Below are 22,139 nucleotides of genomic sequence, written 5' to 3'. Positions count from 1 at the left end.
CTGCTTATTTTTGAAACAGAAAGACTCTGGGAAGAAAGAATGCTAAATAATCTGGCTTTCATTGGCTGCAGTCATACTAACAATGAAATCACTGCCTTTCAGAGCCCAAAACATGCTTGCCACGTTTAGTCAAGTTTAACAGCATGGCCAGGTATCATATCAGAAATAAACAAAGCCAAAATTATGTAAACTCATCTGGTCCTGCATGTAAACCTTTTGTCCACTTCAAATTCTCTTTATCTTCCTAAAAGGTGTTGCGTGTAAATATATTTCTAAATATGTATGATATGAATCTCTAAACCAACCATTTTCAGTACTTTTTTAGCAAGGGCTCCTACTACAAATGCTTTGTTTGAATGCATATGACAATTACTTTAATTGGCAAAGCCATTGGAGTGAGTCAGAGAGTAGGGAAGCTTTAATGAATGCAATATATTTTGCTTACTTGTTCCTTTTTTTTGTGCCTAATTTAGGAATTCAGCCATATAATTGATGTGGCTATCACCATTTGTGTACTGTGGAACCTCTATTAATACAATTTTCATTTGGAGGGTTGGAACTGGATGGGCTTTAAGGTGCTTCCAACCCAAACCATTCCATGATTTTATGATTCACAAGATGAGAGGCCTCTTTAAAAATCTATTCTTCCCTCAGCCAGACAAATTATATTGAGGAAATAAAGCAAGGACACAGCTCAGTCCTATAGCAAACTTTTAAATGCAGTTTGGATCACAGTTCAAAATTCAGCAGAATTGTATTGTAGAATCACAGAGTGATTTGGGTTGGAAGTGACCCCAAAGATGATCTCATTCCACGCCTTGCCATGGGCAGGGACACCTTCCACCTGAAGAATAATAGTTGTAAGTAAAGAACAAGACCCCAGCTGCTCTGACAGTAAATTATTTTAGTCTACATGCCTGTGTAATCCAAATGTATAAAAAAAAAGAATTTCCTGTTCACTACTGGTTAAAATAAGTGACTATTACAACTACTTACTTTAAAAATATTTGGAAATTAAGGTTCTCCCCCAGAGAAGCAAACTGTAAATGTACTGAAAAATATGCTACACAACTGGTCCAAATTTTGAAATCTTACCATTAGGGGCGATACAGGCTGTGGCAGAAGATTTCCTGAAGCCCCATAAAACCACAGAGCATGTGCTTCAGCTCTGCTGTTCCAGGCCTACGACAAGAAGCTGTCCTAAATTAAGTACCCAGTAATAAAAGCTGCAGTAAATTTACCTCTCAGGCATAATAGGGACATTGGCCTTCCAACGTGGAGGGAAATGAAATGTATTTATTTCACTGCCACCGAGCCTCTTGCCTTCCTAATGGAACAATTGAGGAGCAGTTAGTTCCACAGCAGGGCCTCCTCCTCCTCCTCTGTGAGGAAGGGCAGCCCCAAGCATGCTCAGCCAGCCTGCACACCTCCAAGTGCTTCACAGTGAGCAGTAAAGGCTCTGCTGGGGAGCTGACTCAGCACTAAGGCACGGCTCTCCAGCCAGGAAAGGGATCTGAGCAAGCAAAGCCCCGAGGTGGGGAGGGAAAACAGACACAGTTCCATGGAACACGGAGTGCTTTGGTTGAGATGGCCCTCAAAGCCCATCCAGTGCCACCCCTGCCATGGCAGGGACACCTTCCACCAGCCCAGGGTGCTCCAAGCCCTGCCCAACCCGACCTTGGACACTTCCAGGGATCCAGGGGCAGCCACAGCTTCTCTGGGCACCCTCACAGGGAGGAATTCCTTCCCAATATCCCATCTAAACCCACTCTCTGTCAGTTTGAACCCATTCCCCCCTGTCCTGTCACTCCAGGCCCTCTCCAGCTTCCTTGTAACCCCTTCAGATACTGGAAGGGCCCTGAGGTTTCCACACAAGCTTCTCTTCTCCATGCTGAACATCCCCAACTCCCTCACCCTGTCTCCAGATGGGAGGTTCTCCAGTCCCCTTATCACCCACATGGTCCTTCATCCCACTGACTCACCTGGGAGCTGTAGGAAATACCTTCTCCCTTCTACTGGTGCATCATCCCCTTCCCTAAATCCTAAATTCTTTTGGGGAAACGAGTAAAGAGCAGAACAGAAGAATCTTAGCAGCACACTCGTGACTGATGAGTTGGAATAAAATTCTCTTTTAGACAAATGTCCATTTTGCCTTATTAATTTAAACAAGGATTTTAAAGACAAAGCCCATCAAACATTAGATAAGCCTTTTAAGTTAATGGACCATGTAGTCCTATTTTCCCACAAACTCAGGAATCTTCATAATATGTCCTATTTTTACAGCAACATCAATTATTAATATGTATACTTTTGCTGACAGAGGACCACACTAAAAATGTGAGTTTCGTTATCCAGTTCTGGGTCATTAACTGTGAAAAGCTTGTAAATATAATGGTTTATTCACATGGGAAGCCTTCATTAAGATGCATTATTCTACAACTGATGTGGCAGCATTGCATTATCAAGTTCACTGTCTCCATCTAATATTTGTAATTTGTTTCTAAATGAGTTGCTGTTTGTAGGGCAAGTTAACAAATTTGAATTTCACATGGCCAGAGAAATTTCTTAAAGATGGGAAAATGCTTCTTCCCCCAAGGAAAAGCTATTTATTAGCATCTTCCTGGAGAATGCCTCCCTTTGATTCAGAAGCAGGAACATTAGAGGCGCTGAGAGAAGGGATGTTAGAAATAAATTGCCTTTTGTCTTCCTTCCATGCACATTAGAGGGCTGTGGAAGCACACTCAGGATAACTTCAGAGCTCCACAAGAGCCATGTGGAAACAGGGAAAGCTCTTCCATGATGCTGCAAGGCACAGGTCACAGGCTGGCCAGCAGGGGTTCCAGCATTCCTTCTGGGGCTGTTGGAATTCATCCTCTCTCTTGGCACTCTCCAGCCATTTCACTTCCTGTTCCTCTTGCATCTTCAGATGACCAAAGCTTTTTCAGACCTGTTTTCTTCTGAGTTCTGCTCGTTGGCAGGAGAACAGAACCTCCAGCAGGGCTGTTGGAGAGAGTCTGTCTCCTTCTGAAGGCCCAAGAGCACCTGAAGATGAACACAGGGCACACAGGTAGTGCAGTTGGCTCCTCATTCATGAAACAGGGTTAGGAATGTGTTTTATGCTGAAACCATAAAATCATGGAATGGTTTGGGTTGGAAGCACCTTAAAGCCCATCCACTTCCAGCCTTCCAAATGAAAATTGTCAATAGAGGTTCCATGGTAAACAAAACCCTGAAGCTGGTGAGGTTTAAGGTGACTCACTTCTGTGATTAGGTCAAGAACACTGTGGACAAAATAAAACAAGTTTAACAGAGCAGCTTTCTTCAGCTGCAAAGCTGGAAGGTATCACCTTATTCTATTCATCGCTTATTTTCTTTTTTCCAAGTGTTTAAATAGCCTAAAACATTTTATATCATCATTTACTTGACAGAAGAAAAGCGTTTTCTGTGAAAATTCTTGACAAATGGTAGAGAACTGACAGTTCTATCCTCTGGACATCTTTTTACATCTCTTCAGCAGCTCTCACTGCCCCAGTGTCAATATTTAGGTTATGTTGCTAAATTCCCTCCCACTCTTAGTTTTGTCTAGTTCCTCTTCTTCCTTGCTTAATCAATTAATTCACTTCCTTGAGCATCCACACTTTTGGATCAGTTCTAATGTTTTTTAACATAGTCTCCATTTCACTTGGCCCACGTACACATAAATTCTTTTGATGTCTCCTCATCCTTGCTTTCCTCAAGTCCATTTTTTCTTTACATGACTGCATTGATTTCAAAGTGACAGCTAAGCCAGCTGTACATTCACCTGTGCTGTTTTATTTAAAAACCAAGTGCCCATGGCATGATGTCCTCACTGCCAGCCAGTGCTTTTATCCTCTTCTCCTCTCCTTGGGTTCCTGACACCTCCTGCTCTTCCCCCATGGACAGGGCACTCTGTGTAAGTTCCTCAGCAGCCAGCCCTGAGTCCTTCAGGCCTCATTTCTCACAGCCAGCTGTGCTCCTCTTGTCCTGCTCCCATCACAGCTGGAGCGTGTTACTGCCAAACAAGAAATCAGGAGGACTGGGGGAAAGAGGAGAATACAGCCTTATCAACTTCTGCTCTCTTTCATGCTTTTTCTTTAGGGAAAAACTGAAGAGGAATGGCTGGGATTGTGTTCTAGAAGTAATTCTCATTTCTTCTGTTTTCTTATAGTAAACTGGACTGTGGAAAATAAAATAAAATTAAGTTAAATTAAATACGATTACTCCTAAGGTGTTCTGCAGGTTTGTGTCTGTACTCCAGCCTTGGTGCTGATAAACTCCTGTTAGCAGATGTATTGATAACTGAATGGTGCTCACACAGGGAGCTGCACACATATTTACCCAAGGCTTGGTTGGGTTTTGCCAACCAGAACATATCTCATGGCCTTGTTATCAGCATCAGAGCCAGCTGGTTCAGAGCTACCTGGGCTGTGTCCACAGCAGCTTCTTGACATCAGATATGGGCTGTAGCAATTCTCTGTTTGAGATAAGAATTTCCTAGAGCTGATCTGACATTGGCACCTCCTGTTTGCCACTTCAAACAGTTGTTACCTCTTCTGGCTTTGGGGCTGCTGAAAGGGAGGCTGAATAAATTCACAGTGGGACAAGCTGCTCCCTCAAGATGCAGTGGAGAGCAGCTCAGAGGAGCTGCAAAGCTTCTGGGATGGCAGGGAGGAGCTCTGCTGCCTGTGCTTCTGCTCCCCACCTTGCTCTGGTCCCACTGGCCACCTCTGCCCTTGCTGTGGCACTGGCCCTCAGCTGCTCCTTGGCTGGCTGAACCACCTTGTTAACAGTGGGAAATGAGTAACTTGAGGAGGTGGGAGGAGAGGAGAAGACAAAAGGGATTATTTTCTGCTTTTTATGGAGCTGAACTGGAGGGTCAGGTGAGTGCCAGAGCCTGAGCAGAAGGGAGGGATCATGCACCCAGCAGTTCAGGTGGTGCAGGAACTGACCCTTCCCTGCTCACCTGGTGACATTTCACCTTTCAGTGTGCAGGCTGTGCTGCAGAGGAGCCTGTTTCTCTCCATCAGCCTCACTAAAGCTGCAGGCATCCTCCTGCCCACCTGCTGGGAATTTCTCAGGAATCCCCTGAGGATTGCTGCAGGGGCCCAAGTAGAGGAGTTGGTTTTGGATCTCAGTCTGAAATACAGGCCTTGTAGGGGCTCCTCTGGTTTCCAAAGGAGCCCCTGAGAGAGCAGCATCACATCTGGCTGTCCTGGGCTTTGTTTAACATCAGCAAGGCAGACAATGGTGAAATACAAATAAACACTGTCAATAGTAGCCGTGTTATACTCATAAATAGGTGCTGGTGAGGAGGAAGATTGGAAACACTCAACTTCCCTGAAAACTGGGAATTGAGCAGAGGTGACATCTCAGGGTAAAAGGCAGCACTTGGGGTCACATATTCAAGGAGGGAACATGTGCAGCCACCTTTCAGAAGCACACTGCTGTTCTTATTTCCTCCTGAATATTTTCTCCCTGGTGGCCTTGACCCACTCCTGGGGCACAGTGCGAGTCACACATCCCAGATGCAGTAAATTGCTTTCCTGAATGGGGCCTGTGTGCTTGCTTTGGACACTGTGGGATCCCTCTGGGTGCTCAGAAAGCAAAGTTGCTTGGCACTTATTAGTGATTTTTGGAACCTGGTGGAAGCACAGAAAACCAGGGAATAACAGACCTTAAATATGAGCTGGCCAAAGCTTTGACAGAGCTTTTTGTCTTCGCGGGAGGCCTCAGGAATTGGGACTTGGAGCACACCAGAAAATACATCACCAGAGCAGGAAGAATGCATTACTGAATCAGTCTGAGATGTGCCAGTTCAGGATAATTGCTGTATGCTCTGAAGTTGAAAGGCCAGAGCAAAATAACATTGTTTTTTTCCTTGCAAACCATGTTCACATATGTTGCCACCTATGTCAGTCAGTGACTTTGAAAAGAAATAAAATTATACCACAAAACGAGATTGTCATATTTTCTTTTCTTTTCCCTTCTTAAATTTGCCATACACCATCAGACAATATGATTAATAATTCCCAGGTACATGAAAAAAAAACATTTTGTTCCAGAATTAAGAAAAACTAAAACCACAAAGCCAGTTCACAAGTTGATTTTTAAAATAGATTTTTCTCTACACTTACAAGGTAGAAATAGCTCATAAAACACTGGGACCATCTTAATTTTATCAATGATTGCAAGCTGAAAAATGCATAGTTTCAGCCCACCCACATAGATGGGTTTTTTCATGCTTCTGTATTTGAATACCAGAAAGACTTTCATTTTTCTCCTTCACACTACATGTGTAAAATCAATCACAGAGCAGAAATTATTGTAAGACTTGAAACTGGCTGAGAAGCCCTTTTTTCCAAGGTTATCAAATCATGGGAAACTTGGGGAGCTGTGATTTTTGTTATAGTGTTTGGGGGGGGGGGGGGGGTTGTTTATTCCTTTTTTGTTGTTGTTGTTGTTCCTCAAGGGAAGTTGATTTCCTAAAGGAGTCTGACCAGCTGTAACAAAATACCAGGAAACCACTGACCAAGCAGTGTGCATAGAAAAATTTCAGTGCACAAATTAAAAACAATACTGGCTAATTAAAAAGCACCAATGGGAAGTCCAGACATTTGAAAATTCAATTAAAAAATTCTCTGGCACCCTTCTGACATGGATAAAGCTGGCATTTGCAGAACAGCAGCTTTCTCACCTGTCTCATTGAGATCCAGGATCCCACGCTGCAAAGGTTGTTTTTGTACATTGCAATGTTGTTAATTAATGCTGAAATACCAACAATAGACCATTGTGTGCATCCAGGCACTTTTTATGAGCACAGGGTTGTTTTTTTTTCCTGGCTTCCTGCAAGTAAATTAAGGCTTAAGCTCAGATTCACTGTCAGCCTGGCATTCCAGTAAATATTAAGTTTCTTTTCATTCATTCCTTTTATTTTCTCCTCTCATTTTCAGAGTCTGCCTCCTGACTTGGAGGCAATGAGCAGTTTGCAGAAAGCAAATGTCCTGGAAGGTGAAGTCCGGGAAAGACCAAACTTTTCCTTCAGGCATGAGCTGAGGACAGCAGAGGGGCCCCACATCAAGGAAACCCTCCAGAACGAGATCACCCAGTGCTTCCTCGAGTGCAGGTAAGCAGAAACACGTACCCCTGAACCAGTCCATTTGCCCCAAAGAGCCTGATTTTGGGTTCCTACAAACTGCAAAATCCATCTTTAGTGCAGTGGTGCCAGTCCCAGGTGAGGAGTTAGTTCTGCACCAGCTGCAAAGCTGAGCTGGAGGATTCCTGACTGGAGAGCCCAGAGCTCCTGGCAGGGGTCAGAGGTGCTCCTTCAGTCACTGGCTGTGGATCAGATCCACAAATACTCAAGGGGGACACTTTCACCTTGCACATTACCTTGGGCCCAGTCTTTGGAATTACAAGCAGCACGCTGTAAACTTCAGGAGCAGTGACTTTTCTCCCTGAGGTTTAAGAGAGGGAACTCACTCTTCCATGAGATGGAAGGACCATTATTTGCCATAGCAAATCACATCACGTCACTGGCACTGCCATCCTGCTGCTGGTATTAGCCATGAATCTGAAGCACTTTTGTTCTTGAGGCCTGACCTTGGAGCCACTCCCCCCAAATGGAACTTTACTCTGCTGATCTCAGGGAAACTTCACGTCTCAGTAGAGTTAAGCACATACTTACACACTTTTAAACCCTCTGCTGACACCTCTGATTCTCTCAGGAAGTTCACTTCAGCCAAAGAACTTTTGAGACTGGCAATTCTGACACTGGAAACTCTTGTCCTAAGGAATATGGGCTGGTTTTATAATTTTATGGGATTTACCCCATCCAGAGGATCAGTGTGTGAAAGTAAATTGGGAAGCAGCAACCAAAACTTCCAGAATTTGGCAGCAAGGCTTCATTTGGTCAGCATGAAGCTGCTCTGCAAACTGTTTTTTTGTCTTGAGCAGCTCAGGGATGTTACAGAGCTCATATTTGTCTTGTGGACCAGTGTCATGCCCATTAATCACTGAGTGTTTGCTCGGGGTACTGGACTTGCCTTCAGCGTGCAGTTTCCAGCTGGAAACACAAAGGCATTCTGGTAAAATCCTGCCCTGTTTGTTCCTTGCCTCCTTCAGTCAGGTTTGGGCAGCTGTGCTACAGTGAAGTGTTTGTTTGAAAAAGAAAGAATGATCAAAACCAGCACCCTCACAGGTCTGCCACAACCTATTTCTCTTCTTGCTTGCACTTTTGCCTCTTACAGACTCTCAAGACTGCAGTGTATTTTTACTCTCCTTTGGAAAGAGCTGCTGGTTTTACAAACCTCAGTTATTGCAAAGCACTTTCCCATTCCTTAAATCAACCCTCTCCCAGGGCCTGCTCTGCACACTCCTTGAGCTGCCATTTCCTGCCATTCCCCACAGCTCCCAGCATGTTCTGAGCTACAGAGAGATCTTATTCCCCTTGCTTAATATTCCTCACCTAATAGTCATTCTCTACCACAGGTCAATTGTGTCCAATTAACTTGGCTGGGGAGCTGGGGGAGAACTCCCTGAAATTCTGCAGGAACCAATGGCAATGTTTCTGTAGCAGATTAGCAGGGAACAGGCCATCTCCCAGAGAACCAGGCTGAGCCATAAACCTCTTTAAAGACATTATGAGACACTATTAAAAGTTAAATCTGGTCCACAGAGACCCTTAAGAGCAGAGCCAACCAGCAGCCTAACCCATCCAAAGGATCATTTGAGGAAGCTGAAGCCATGGTTCAGTGGAGGGAGGTGCAGAGGGATGGCTGAGAGGGCACTTCATCAAAACTCCTGCTGCCTAATTCAGGGGAGCCCTCAGCCTCATGTACCTGTCTGAGGTGGCATGTAAAGTGCTGAGCTTTCTTTTTGCAGTCCTTACAAGCAGAATGGGACTTCTTTGCTGCATTTATATCTCAACTTCAGGTGAGACTCAAGGCTAGAGGCACACCAGTAGCCCAGCATGTGAACATACCTGATTAAACAAGCTCCAAGGATTCCTTTTTCTGGTCTGCCTAGTCAGGTTCAGTAGTCTTGAATCTCATCTAGATTTGAAAGTTAACAAAGATTAAAGCAGGTGCTGGAATTAAGGCACCACATTAACTGATCTTGGATAGTTTTATGAATAATCCCCTGAGCAAGGGATTATATTAGATGGGACTCAGATAGACCCACAGGGTGCTTAGAGATAAGCCTCCAGTCAGGCTTGCCCTGCTGCATTTGAGACAGGGTGAGAAAACAGCTCCCTTCCAACCCTGTCCAATAACCCACCCATCTGAAACAATAGCATATTGTAACCATTAACCATTTCCTATCCAGATGGTTTGATTAGGATTAAAACTGCTTTTTGGCTCAAGATGTGCAGTTCTGTGGCCTGCCTGAGAGCAGGGTCATTGCTGGTGGCAGAGGGACAGTGTCACACTTGTTGCAGTCAGTGTTTGATCAGAGAAACCCAGGGTGGTTTGGGCTGGAAGGGACCTTAAAGCTCATCTCATTCCACCCCCTGCCATGGGCAGGGACAGTTTCCACTAGGCCAGGTTGCTCCAAGCCCCATCATACTCCCTGTTACTCTCTCCTTTCAAATGAACTCTCTGTCATGACCCCTAAAAATCATTAGTGCATGGTTCAGCCAAGACCAGACAGCTCTCATTGATAAAAGCTCTTCTGGTGATTGAGCAGATGAAATTCTGCCCCTGGTGAAGGCAGTGGGAGAGCTGCCATCAGCTGCAGCACAGGCTGGACATGGCCCAGTGCTGGAGCTCATTTGACTCTGGCTGAGTGAGGCAGTGATTTACAGAGCTGAGAGGAAGCAGAGCGAGCTGCCTGAGTCCTGCTCTTCACAGCAGGCCTCTGTCTAAGTGACCACAATCACTTTCCCCTCAAACACATTTGCTGGCATCCAAAATAGGTTTAAAAACAACAAAAAAATCAGCCTGTTTCTCCACAAGGGGAGTGTGTGTATCCTGCAGAGCCAGGCTTTCCTGCCAAAGAACTGGGAGCTGTGTCCTGCTCAACAGAGGGCCAGGCCTGAAGTGTCAAGGTTTGCATTAATTATTACCTGCTAGGATATATTTTGGCTCTCCTCTAAGCCAGTCTGACAGATCAACAGCTAATTGTAGCTTATAAATTATTCTTCAACTAGGCTTTTTGACAGAGTTTACCATTTTTTATAGTCTATTAAATAAATAGATAAAGGGGAACAAAGATTCTTTTTAATAAATTTTGCTGTGTGGAGTAGAAAATAAAGCCAAAGTTCCATATTTTATCCCTCACTCTGAAAAGACTGTGATAGAAAATACAATTAGCAGGTATTGTCTTTCAGCACAGTTACTCTTAGATTACAAAAGGAATGAGCACATATTAAATTTTTCAACTTGTAAGAGCTGCTGTAAATATTTATCGCTTTCATTGCACAAGGGAACAGCTTCAGTCATTGCAAGATCCAAAGTAGCTTCTTAGGAAGAGAGGTTATAAAAAAGCCAAGGAAAGCAAAACCCAAAGGAATAGAGTAAATGAAATTGTTCCAGTTGCTTATATCAATCCTACTGCAGAGAAGATAAAATAATTTTGATATCACATTGCATTTTTCAGCCTTACCACCAGTCCTTCAATTTACCTGGGTTGACTTCTGTGGAGCTGCTCTTTTTTGATTTGCAAATTATTCACATAAAGCCTTCCATATTTCCATGTTGCCTTGTCCAGCCACACTAGAAAAGAAAAATAATTGTTTATGAAAGCTTTGTGAAGAAGCATCATGCAGTTTACCTACAGACCTGCCCTTCTTTTATTTTTTTTCCAAGGGCAGGATTGCAAATGATCCAAAATTAGCAGTTGCTATGATTCTATAGATCTGAGTCTGGATGGGAATCCCTTGAGTCCCACACATTCCATGCATTCAATTAATATCAGAGTTTCATATTAAGATACAGCAGAGCTGGGGTTTAAGCTTCAATTTCCTTTCATGTTCCAAACCAACCCCATTTTTCTTTAATTTCACATTTAGGATTTTGTGCTGAATATGCAAAGCCAGTCATCATCTTCTCAATTCTTTACCCAATGCATAAAGCAGTTCCCAAATAACCAGTCTTGTTAGAGTCATCCCTAAAATGAATTTCAGAAAGGGATGGGCAGAAAAGGGGAGAAGGATCCCTTTATTATCTAAAGAAATACAGCAGGATCTTTGTCTAAGACAAGTCTTTTCTGACAGAAATCAATACAAAGGATGAGAAATCAAGATGAGGTTTTTATTACCAGAGATGGCCTCCAGAATCACAGGGGAGAGCCTCATGCCCGGGCTCTGCTGTGCTGTGCCTCATGCCCTCGAGCTGTAACAAATTAATCCATGAATTTCTGGCAGGATTTATCCACCACTGCTCAGAGCTCTGGGGAGCATTTCATCAGTGCCATCACTGACCTAATAACAGGAGATCTAAGTAATAGCAACTTTTATGGAGGCTGTGTGTTATTCCCACAGATTTGGGGATTGGTTTTCAGGAGGGAGGAGGCAGTGAGGGGTAAATGTGCTTTCATAATAGGTTTACACTTTACTGATTAGCTTTGAATGATCTTCTTGCTCTGCCTGCTGACTCGAGTACTGGCAGAAAAGGAATTGGCCAAGCTTCATGGTGAGTGAATGAGACTCCTCCTGAAGCAGGGGGGGTTCCTGTGCTTTATTTATTCATTTTGAACATTCCTGACAGCCAGCCTGGGCTTTGATGCAGAGGGAAGAGAAAGAAATAGGAAGTGATGGTGTTTTGTTTCCCTTTTTTCCCCAGCCTGTTTTGTGGAGCTGAGGTTACTGCCAATACTTCTGTTCCTGGGGCTGCCTGGGCAGCAGGGGGTGGGGAAGGGGGAGGCAGGAGGGAGATGAATGGAGAGAGAGGTTTTTGCACTGAAATCCCACAGAATAGGGAAAGTGTTCATTTGTGTTGATGCCTTGTGAAGGCTGGCCTAGAACAGAGGTTAGACAGAGTTAAAGAATAAAGCAGGGATTTATTAGGAGGCCTCAATGGATCCACCGTGGGCAGCACAAGAGCCCAGCCAGGGCTACACCCAAGATGAACCAAAATGGTCCCAAAATGGACACCTGGTCACGGGGTCTCTCACTTTTATAAGTTCTGCTCCATTTGCATTTTGGAGTTAATTGTCCAATTACAGCTTAGGTTATGAAGGCCCATCTTTCTTGTTTTTCTCTCTCCAGCCCACGTTGTTTGTGCTCCTGGGCTGAGATTTGGATCATTTGTCCTTGGTCCCCAGCTAGAGCAGGAATTGTTTTGTCTCCCTGCTCTGTGCAGAGAACTCACCATCCCCTAATATGCTCAGACCCACACACTAAAGCAGCACAGAATGTGATAAACAGAAAAGCTCAAACCTGAGGCAGCAGTGTCAGGCACTGCCCATCTCCCACTCTGTGCACTCTGCTGTTTTGGAGTCAGTGGTGAAGCTGCCAGGCCATCCCTTGGCAGGGAAGCCTGGCCAACAGGACAGAGAGGGATGGCACCCCAGCAGTGCCAACAGGGCCCCTCCTCTGCTCTGCTCCCAAGGAATTGCAGCTCCAAACCCATCCGGGCTCACCTCGCTTTCCAGTCCCATCTGGCTCACCTCTCCCTGCCAGCACTGCTGTCCAAGCAGCCCAGGAGCAGGGACTGCAGCCTCCACACAGTATGGCAGCCACTCCTGCAACAGCTGATGGGAAAATTGCTTAAAAACCAGGTTTGGTGCCACAAGCCACTCCAGCAGACATGAGCCACTCCAGTTGTCCAAGAGCAAGCGCCAGCCTGAGCATCCTTGGACCACAACCAGAGACATCCAGCCCTTTGATCACAGGTCTCTCTCCATGCAGTGCCCTGTGAGTCTGGAAAAACCATTCCCTTCTTCTCTGCCACTCCTGCAGGGGCATTCCTGCTGTAGGAACTCCTGCAGGAATTCCTGCTGTAATTTGTATTTACATACAAACACATACTATGTAAACCTTCTGCCACACTTTAAAAATTCCCTACAAATCCATTTCCCACACTGCAGGGGCATTCCTGCTGTAGGAACCTACCCAAAAAATGCCTCTTTGGTATTTGGCACTTGATATTCAACACAGAGAGGAGTTGCTGCCCACAAGAGCCATCTGTAGATGGGTGAAGAACCATTCTCTTTTCACCTAATGAAAATGTTCACTACTTGTTTTCCCTGTCATCATTAAAGGATTGTCACACACTCACAAACCACTTGCATGTGACATTCCACCCAGGAGCACAAGTTATCAGCTAGGAGCAGCTGTGAGCTCATGCTAAAAATCAGGATATGGGGATAAATAAGTGGTTGTCTGCTAATTCCACCAGATGAGGATGAGCTGAACTAAATTAGAAAGAGATCTGTACCTGCACCATATTTTCTCCTGTCCTCACCTGAATACATCTTCACCTGCTCTCTTGTACTTTGTGCAGTTTACACAAACCAAATTCTTCTAGGAGTAGCACAAAACAAGGAGATTCTCCCTCTGAATTCCTCTGCAGGGTTGTGTCTCTTATCCAAATCTTCTGGTTTTCCTCAGGAGAGTGAAGACAAGTTCTGAGTTATGGAAACGAAGCTCTGAAAGAGGATGGCACAACCTGGGGTGTCCTCTGCCCAAACACTTGGTCTTCCTGCAGAAGTAAAGAAACATTATTAAAATGGGCAATGTCTGGGGGGAGGGTTTCTATCAGTAGTTTCACCTCTGTTTTCTGACAGAGCCAGCCATGCCAGGTTTTGCCAAGGCAGCAAGCCCTGTATCCCAGCAATTAGTGCTGATGCTCTCTGAGTGCCTCTCTCCCCTGCCAAAAGGCATTTCTGCAGGGACAGAGAGCATCCCTCTCCCTGAACACAGCTCAGCCTGCTCCCAGGTGCTGGGAGTTTCAAAATCCAGCAGGAAGCACCCAGCAAAGGCTGTCCAGGGCCCAGCACAAATATCCTGGCAGGCAGAGCCTGCTGAGCTCCTCACTGCAAGCAGGCATGGCAGTGACTTAAAGAACATCTGTGGGAACTGAAATCCTGCCTCTGGGCTCCCGGCTCAGCCAGCCTCCAAGACTGATTAATTAACATAATTAGGAGCTGTAAACATTAATGGGTAATGTTCAAGCCTTTCCTAACACGTTCTTAAAAGCTTCCACTGTGTAGTTATCTGTTGACTAATTTTGGCAGGCATCTTTAGGGCTGGAGGGAGGAGGGGAATGGAATGCAAATGCACCACTGGCTCACGGGAGGAGTGAACCAAAGCAAATAACCCACTGGGTTCCTTTAATAGAGGGGAAATAAGTTATCAGAAACAAGAGAATTGTTTGTTTATGGCAGGGGAGAGTGGAGCCAACAGCTCTGCAACCTGTTTTCCCATAGATTGCAATCAACTACCTAACCTGAAAGCCATTTGAAACAAAACAACAACAAAAAAAACCCTTCAGGCCTTTCTTGCTTATGGGAGCACCATGCTGTCATCTTTTTAGAGGTGTGAACCCCTCTAATTCCAAAAGAGGGACAGCTGTTATGAAGTCCACCTGCAGTTAATCTACTTTACTGGGTGTCCATGGATTTACAGGAGGCAGGGGACACCTCTGGAAGCTTCTGTGCAGTGGCAGAAGTTGGCTCCTTCAGTGCAAGCTCAGAATTTACGAGCGTGCTGACATTAATGGAGGCAGCTCCATGGCTTTGGGGGGCACCAGCAGGAAGCCCCTGGATTCATCTATTTCCCACACACAGATAAATCTTGGCTGCAGGTATCTGAAACAGCAAGGCCACTTGAACCCTGGTGTCACATCTCCAGAGAGGCATTGATAAGATCACCAGTTCTGCTTTCTGAATCACCACAAACTCCGAGATAACATTTTATTTCCAGTTTGACACCTGGATTTATGATTGCCACCTCTGTGTAGTGATTGAAAACACATGCAAAGGCTCTTTGCAATCCTGGGTTTTGCTCATTCAACTATCCAAATTTTTAAGGAATGAAAAGAAGATTCTTAAAGCAGCACAGGTGCAAATGGAGCTCCCCAAGGGGTTTTCAACATGACAAGTCATGCTCCTGAACTTTTATTTAATCACCAAGTGCACCAGTGCTGCACATAAGCACATCTTCACCAGCTTTCCAAAGACTGTGATTCCTTTCCAGATAGACTCTCAGCTATCTCAGATCACAAAGCCCTTAGGGATCTTCCCTGACTGATCTCTCCTTTCCCTGAGAGGTTTTGCATTCACTGGGAAGAGAGTCAGGTCCTGATGTTATTTAATCATCCTCATTCTAAGCAGACTCCCATTGACTTCCACAGGGATTCAGAGAATAAGACATTGTTGGTTTTGAGCCTCTTTCAAGGCTGTTACAACCAGGCAGAATCACAGCCTTGTTCTCCAAGCAGTTCACCAATGCAAAACCAGGAAAAAACACATTTCAGTGCTGTGGCACTTTGAGCTTTCTGCCTGTGGTGGGGCTTTTCCTCAGCACCTTTTGCAGGAGTGCTCAGAACTTCCAGCATTTGTGAGCTGATACTCAGCTCTCCATCAGGCAGGATTTGCACTGCACACCTCTTGCCACACCTGCACATAAATTATGCAGAAGCAACATGAAAAGTTCATTCAGATCTCAACAGCCTCACATCAGCAAAGCCACAACGAGCACAGTTCTTCTACAGGCTCTCCTCAACCTGCTTGCTCCCAAATCACTTTGCCCAAAAAGGCTTTACCTTTTCCCCACCCCATTCCTGCCCTAGTTTCTGTCTCTGTAGTTTTCAGCTGTAGACCAAAGGCAAGATTGTCCTCAGCCTGTGTGAAGTTTTACAGGGATAGCAGAGACATTTCTGCTCCAAAAGGCACAAGGGCCAAAGAGAGAGGTAAAACTCCTGAGAGCAAAAAGATGGGCCCAATTAGACATTTTCATTTATTTAGCATAATTATTATGCCTTTAACTACATTGATCCATTCTCACAGACCTGCCCATCCCAACCACTGCTCTGTAGGATAACTCCAGGTTTCCCAATTTTTGATTTGTAGCACTCTAGAAGCAAAACTGACCATTACAAAAAATTGAGGCTAGATCCCCTTTTCTACCTTCTTCAAATGGCTGCTAGTGACCCACGGATACCCACAGTCCACTGAGGCTAAGCCTCCTGCTTAGAATTAAAGCTCCTAAAAATATTCCCTCCTTTATACATCCAAAAGTCTGGAATCAGCTAAAGTAAATAGCATTAGTCCTAAAAATATTCCCTCCTTTATACATACAAAAGTCTGGAATCAGCTAAAGTAAATAGCATTAGTCCTAAAAATATTCCCTTCTTTATACATTCAAAAGTCTGGAATCAGCTAAAGTAAATAGCATTAGTCTGAGCTGGCCCATTTACACACAAGAAAAATAAAATCTGGTAGCTAATTAGTTCATTTTCCTAAAGCACTTCATACTCATCTCCATAATACTTAGGAATTAAAAGTCTGAAAATGCAAAGTGTTCCCGACTTAATGCAGCAACCCCCCCAGTGAGATTCCCAAGGACACTTCCCAAACATTAGGTTTATTTGTTGTCATAGATACTCACACAGACACAAACATCAGTGGCACCCAGGGACTTACACTTGCCAGCAGCTTGTTATAATAAAGCTCTACATGTCTGAAAGGCAGGATTGGGCTTTTTTTGGTTTTTTTTCCTGGAAAATCCTGCAGGCTGTGCCCGTTCAGTGGGTGTGTTAAGCTGCTGTTCTCCTCTACTCCTTTCTCAGGCAGAGTCCTAACACAGCAGGCTGGGTTTCTGAAGGCAGGAACAGAGCAGTGGGGTGTTTCAAACTGGTAACTGGGGCCTGATGTTCACCTTGGAGCTGGTGTCTCTTTCAGGAATCCAGCTAGATACCTACTAGGCTTGGCCCAGGGGAGCCTGCTCTGCCATCTGATCTGCTCTTGGTCTAACCAGCAGAGCCTGGTCCTAATCAATGAGAAAGAGAGAAAGGAAGAAGGGAATGAATCCCAAGGGGAAGGGGAAGAGACCCAGCCCAGCTATTATTTCACTCTACTGTGCCAGGGAGAGGTGTCTTCTCCAGCAAGTTAATACAGAGCAGGAGGAAGAAGCAATTTTCCCCACTTCCCCATTTCCAACAAGCAAAGATCTGCTGGGATACAGAAACAAGAAACAGGCAAAGAAAAAAGAGCCAGGAGTCCCACTGGTGCCTGGTAGAAGCACTGAAGAGCCAGTGGCTGGCAGAGGAGAGGTGTTTAATGGATATTCTGGGAAGAGAAAGACTAAGGGGAAAGCTCAGAACTAGGGAGAATAAAAATGAGCATGAAGCACAGAGCACTGGCTCCCAAGCTACAGCCCTTGCTCCACAGATGGATCTCTTTGGAGAAGCAAGCAGAGGAGCTGGAAAAGGCATTTTCAGCCTTGGCTCTGTAGAATGCAAAGAAGAAAGGAGGCAAGGAGGGTAAAAAGAACCGTGGCATGGACTGACACAAGCAGAGCAAAGGGAGAGCAGAAGCAGCCACGAGGAGCTGGAGAGGCAGAATCAGAAGAGAAGGGATGAAAGAAGCATAAAACTGGGGAAAAAAACCCCTATGAGTTACCATTTTGATAAATAGGCACAGTTAGGACCAAAGACTGAGAGAAAATAGGAAGTGTTTCCAAGGCAAAGACAAAAGAGCAGTTCCCCAATGTCTGTGGCAGGTGAATATATTAAAAAAGACTTGATTGCCAAGAGAACAGATTTGACTTGGAGAAGATGAAGGAATCAAGTCAATCCTGGGAATGTGGCTGTGGATGACAGCCTGTTATTCTTTCCCCCAAGAGAAGAAGGATATGTTTAATTCTGAAATCCAGTTGTTGTCCTGTTTTCACTGGCAGGGGCTTTTTCCCACTTTGCACCCTGGGGACCACAGCAGGGGAATGTCTGCTGGAACACGAGGCTGATTCAGGGCACTGTGGCTCCAGTGTGCCAACAGGATTATTGAACAGGCTGCTGACAAGTTCCTGAAGTGCTGAATTCCAAGTGAATTCCACACCCAGCAGAGAAAATTCCAGGCTTACACTGCAAATCCAACGAGCAGGAGCTGAGGGGGAAGGAGGATGCAGGCAACACGAGCAGGTTATCCCCTAAACCTCAAGATTTCCATGGTGGAATAGCTGGAACAGGCTCTAGGTGACAGCAGAACACTGGCTGCAATCCCATGGCTGGGAAATATGGCAAGGGCACGTGAGACAAAGCTTTTTTAAAAATTATTTTATTATTTCCCTCAAGACCACCAGGCTGCTCCTTTGTTAGCTGGGCAGTGAGGGTTGGTGAGCACCTAGGGAAGCTCTTCCCAGGGCAAAATTCACATTAAAGCCACTCTATCCAAATCCTGTACTCAGATTCAAGGCTGAAAAGGTTTGATGACAGTATTTCTGTGAGCAGAGCAAGAACTTGCCTGAAACCTGAGTCACATCCATTCCTTCCACAGCCAATGTGTTTCAGTTTTACTGGGAATTCCAGCATGGGGGAGATTAGTCAGACTCCATCAAGCAGGTTGTTTTTATTATCCAGGTCAGAGTCCAGGGCTTTTAAGTCATGCTGCATTTCAGCCCTGTGCAGAGACAACAGAAATTCTAATTATTTATAGTAATTTACTCTAAAAACACCCAGCTATTATGGTTTGTGTGCTGTGTCAGGCAGGCTTAGGATCATCCTAGGCTGAATAAAAGACATTTAATAGCATATAGGGGAGTTTAGGTGGCTCTTCTTAGGCTCTACTTGTACAAAATAACTGTTATCAACAGTAATAATAACTGAATCAGTAAGATCTAGTGCCAAATACAAATGTGTTTGAATTTCCTCATCCCTGGAAGAGTTCAAGGCCAGGCTGGACAGGGCTTGGAACAACGTGGGGCAGTGGAAGGTGTCCCTGGCCAGGGTTTGGAATGAGATGAACTTTAAGGTCCCTCCAACCCAAAGTATCCCTTGATTCCATGACTTGAGCAAAGGGAGTAGAAGCACAAAAAAAGCTGGTTCAGTATTTCCTGAGACATTTATGGAATAGCAGGAAACTTCCTGGCCCTGAAATCTGTTCAAATACTCCCCCATCTCTTCCCAGAGAACCCTTACTGCCTCAGTAATCCTTTGGTGGCTTGGAAAGGAAATTTACTCTCCTGCTTTGAGTTCCCCATCACACAGGGAAACCAGCTCAAAAACAGCTCTTCCCAGATTTATTTTATTTTTTTCTGGAAAGCATATCTAATCCAGCAACCAGTCCTGAAGCTGCTGGTTGAAAGCATGGCTGTGAGTTAAAGGCTGCAGGACTCCTCCAAGCATTCCAAGGCAAAGCACAATTGTTCCAAAATTCCAGAACCAGAGCTGTGCCATGTGCTGTCCTGTGCTTCCCATCACGGGCTCAGCTCTCAGGGCTGCTGCACAGGGGGTAACTCCATCCCAGAGCATCCTTCCACCTCCATCCCCTACTGAAAAACCCCATCTGACATGGCTTTGTCCCTGTCCCTGTCCCTGTCCCTTGTCCCTGTCTGTTGCCAGGCTGGCAGCGAAGGTGGGAACAGCTGACTGCTGCCTGTCCCACTGTGTGCCTGCATTCCCTCCTGCCCAAACCTCCCCATCCTTTGCCCCAGGGAGCTCTGCTATCCTGCAATGAGGCCATCCCAGACAACTGATCCTCTGCAGAGGCCTGGCAAGCAGCACAGTCACGTCTCCAGGCCTGGAAAACAGCACAAAAGATTGAGCAAAGCTGCCCTGCAGGGCTCACCTCCCAACTGCACGTCCCACCCCACCTTGCCTGTTGCACCACTTTGGGGAAATGACCTGTGTTTGGGCTCTCTGCTGCTTCCCAGAGCAGGCTCCAGCTCCCAATTCCCAGAGAAAATTTATCCCTTTTATCCCTGGTTCTCCAGCCTCTTTGCCACGTTGCCAGCAACTCTCAGCAGCACCGACCCCGTCTACCAAAGAAATTATTTAAAAGCACATTATTAAGCCGTCATTTAAATTAACAATAATAAAAAAGCTGCACTTTGTGCTTATTTTTGATTAAATCTGAGTGTATCCCACTGAGTAATGTGCAGAAAGAATCAGTCATTTGCAGAGGCAAAAGGTATTCAGCTCTATCAGTCTGCACAATTCCAGCCAGTTTGAGAAACTATAGATCATGCACCAGAGCCACACCAAACAGGTACAGGATTAGAACATCCCAATTTTTCTTTCCCAAAACTAAAAAGGTGAGAGTTAGGGAACTTGGCACCTCAGGCATTACAGTGTGTTTCTTGGACTGCAGAGATGACTGGGGTTTTGAGCTAAAACTCCTGATAAATGGCTGCTCTTAATACCATGCCTGGCTTAGAGCTGAGCTCATCTGGAATGTTTCTCCTGGTCTTTTCCCACACTTTTAAAATGCCAAAATAGAGGTTCTAAATTATTTTTCTTTCTAGTGAACTTTTTGGTTATTAGCCTTGATCAGGAGTGTAAACATCTCTAATTTTATAGATGGACTTTGCAACATTCTCCCTTTTCCCTGGTTTTACACTCTGTGTACACCTGATGGGGATTTATTCCAATAAGGCTGCACAAGCCACTTGGGATGAACATGGAAAAATCAAGCACTGAGACTGCTTTCATCTGCATGAAATTGCCTCAGAATTATCATTAAATAGCTCATTTATGCTTTCACATAAACCACAGAGAACCAGATCTCTTGAGGTGGACAAGGAGCTGTCCCTGAGCCACGAGTGTTCCCTAGGGGACAAGAAGGTCAATGGGATCCTGGGGTGCATCAGGAGGAGCATTCCCAGCAGGTCAGGGGGGGATCCTGCCCCTCTGCTCAGCCCTGGGAGGCACCTCTGGAGTGCTGTGTCCACTTCTGAGCTCCTCAGGAACAGAAGCTCCTGGAGGGGACCCAGCAGATGCTGCAGAGGTGATGAAGGGATTGGAGCATCTGTGAGGAGGAAGGGCTGAGGGAGCTGGGGCTCCTCAAGAGGAGGCACAGCTGAGATGGGACCTCTGTAAGGTGTATAAATATCCAAAGGGTGGATATTGATATATCTGGGTATTCCAGAGCATGGACCAGGCTCTGCTCCTCCATGGGGCCCAGCAATGGGACATGAGGAACAGGCAGATGCTGATGCCCAGGAGTTCTACCTGAGCAGGAGGCAGAAATTCTTCCCTGGGCAGTGACTGAGCAGTGAACAGTGTCCAGGGAGGCTGTGGAGTCTCCTTCTGGGGATATTCCAGAGCCATCCAGACACAATCCTGTGCTCTGGGATGACCCTGCTGGAGCAGGGAGGTTGGACCAGACCCTCACTGTTGTCCCTTCCAGCCTGACCCATTCTGGGATTCTGGGCAGTGAAAGAGAAAGCAGTGTCTGGTTGCATTCCTAAAAACCTCTTTCAGCTTCTCCTTTCCCACTGACATTTTCCTGCTGCATCACAAGTGCTTCTCAAGGCAGTTCAGTCTTAGGTGCAAACAGTGATTCCAGTTTGAAATGAATTCCCAAGCCACTCTCCCAAGCAGTGATGCAATGCCTGGTGAACCTGGTCACACTCTGTCCTTTGGAAACTCCTCAGGTTAAATCATGGTCAGGGGCACAGTGATGTGTGAGTGGGACAGCCATGACACAGTGGCAGGACAGCATTTTAATCCAGAAAGGCAAAAAATGAGTTCTGCCAGCCTGGGCTGGATTTCTGCACTGATACCACAGGTGTAAAGCAGAGATAGAAATACTGAAATGTATTGGAATACTGAAATGTATTGAAATCCTGAAATGTGTCTGCCACCTTTGATTCCACCTCAGATCCATCCATTTGCATCACACTGCAAAAATGACATCAAAGTCACACCATTTACCCACAAGCAGGGTTGTCTAATCACCATATCACTCCTACATGTCCTCCTTGTTGGAATATTAGGTATCTACTATTGAAACAAAGGGTGGATCAAAGCCCAGAGCTTCTGTGCTCCTTCCAGGCTCCCATTCCCAGTTTTCCAGGCAGATACAAAGGGTGTCCCTGCTGCACAGCACACACAAGGAGGCTGACACACCCCAGGAGCACTGCATTATCTTCATTTTAAGTGATGGGCCGTGGCAAAGCAGTGTGAAGCAGCCAGGTTAGAGCCTCCTTCCCCTCCTGTAGAGATGCATTTTGGTCCACC

General features: G+C 45.4%; 1 protein-coding gene across 1 annotated transcript in view; it reads left to right on the top strand.

Annotated features, from left to right (window-relative positions):
- Positions 1–22,139, top strand: part of IQCA1 (IQ motif containing with AAA domain 1) — a 150,194-nt gene that overhangs the window by 67,680 nt on the left and 60,375 nt on the right. The window contains exon 8 of the mRNA XM_059868160.1: positions 6,972–7,144. Coding sequence (XP_059724143.1) covers positions 6,972–7,144 — 173 coding nt within the window. The remainder of the gene's footprint in view (positions 1–6,971; positions 7,145–22,139) is intronic.

Source organism: Haemorhous mexicanus, chromosome 26, assembly GCF_027477595.1.
Source record: "Haemorhous mexicanus isolate bHaeMex1 chromosome 26, bHaeMex1.pri, whole genome shotgun sequence".
In the NCBI taxonomy this organism is placed as follows: domain Eukaryota; kingdom Metazoa; phylum Chordata; class Aves; order Passeriformes; family Fringillidae; genus Haemorhous; species Haemorhous mexicanus.
Note: the sequence above shows the minus strand (reverse complement) of the source record. Positions and strands in the feature narration are given on the sequence as shown.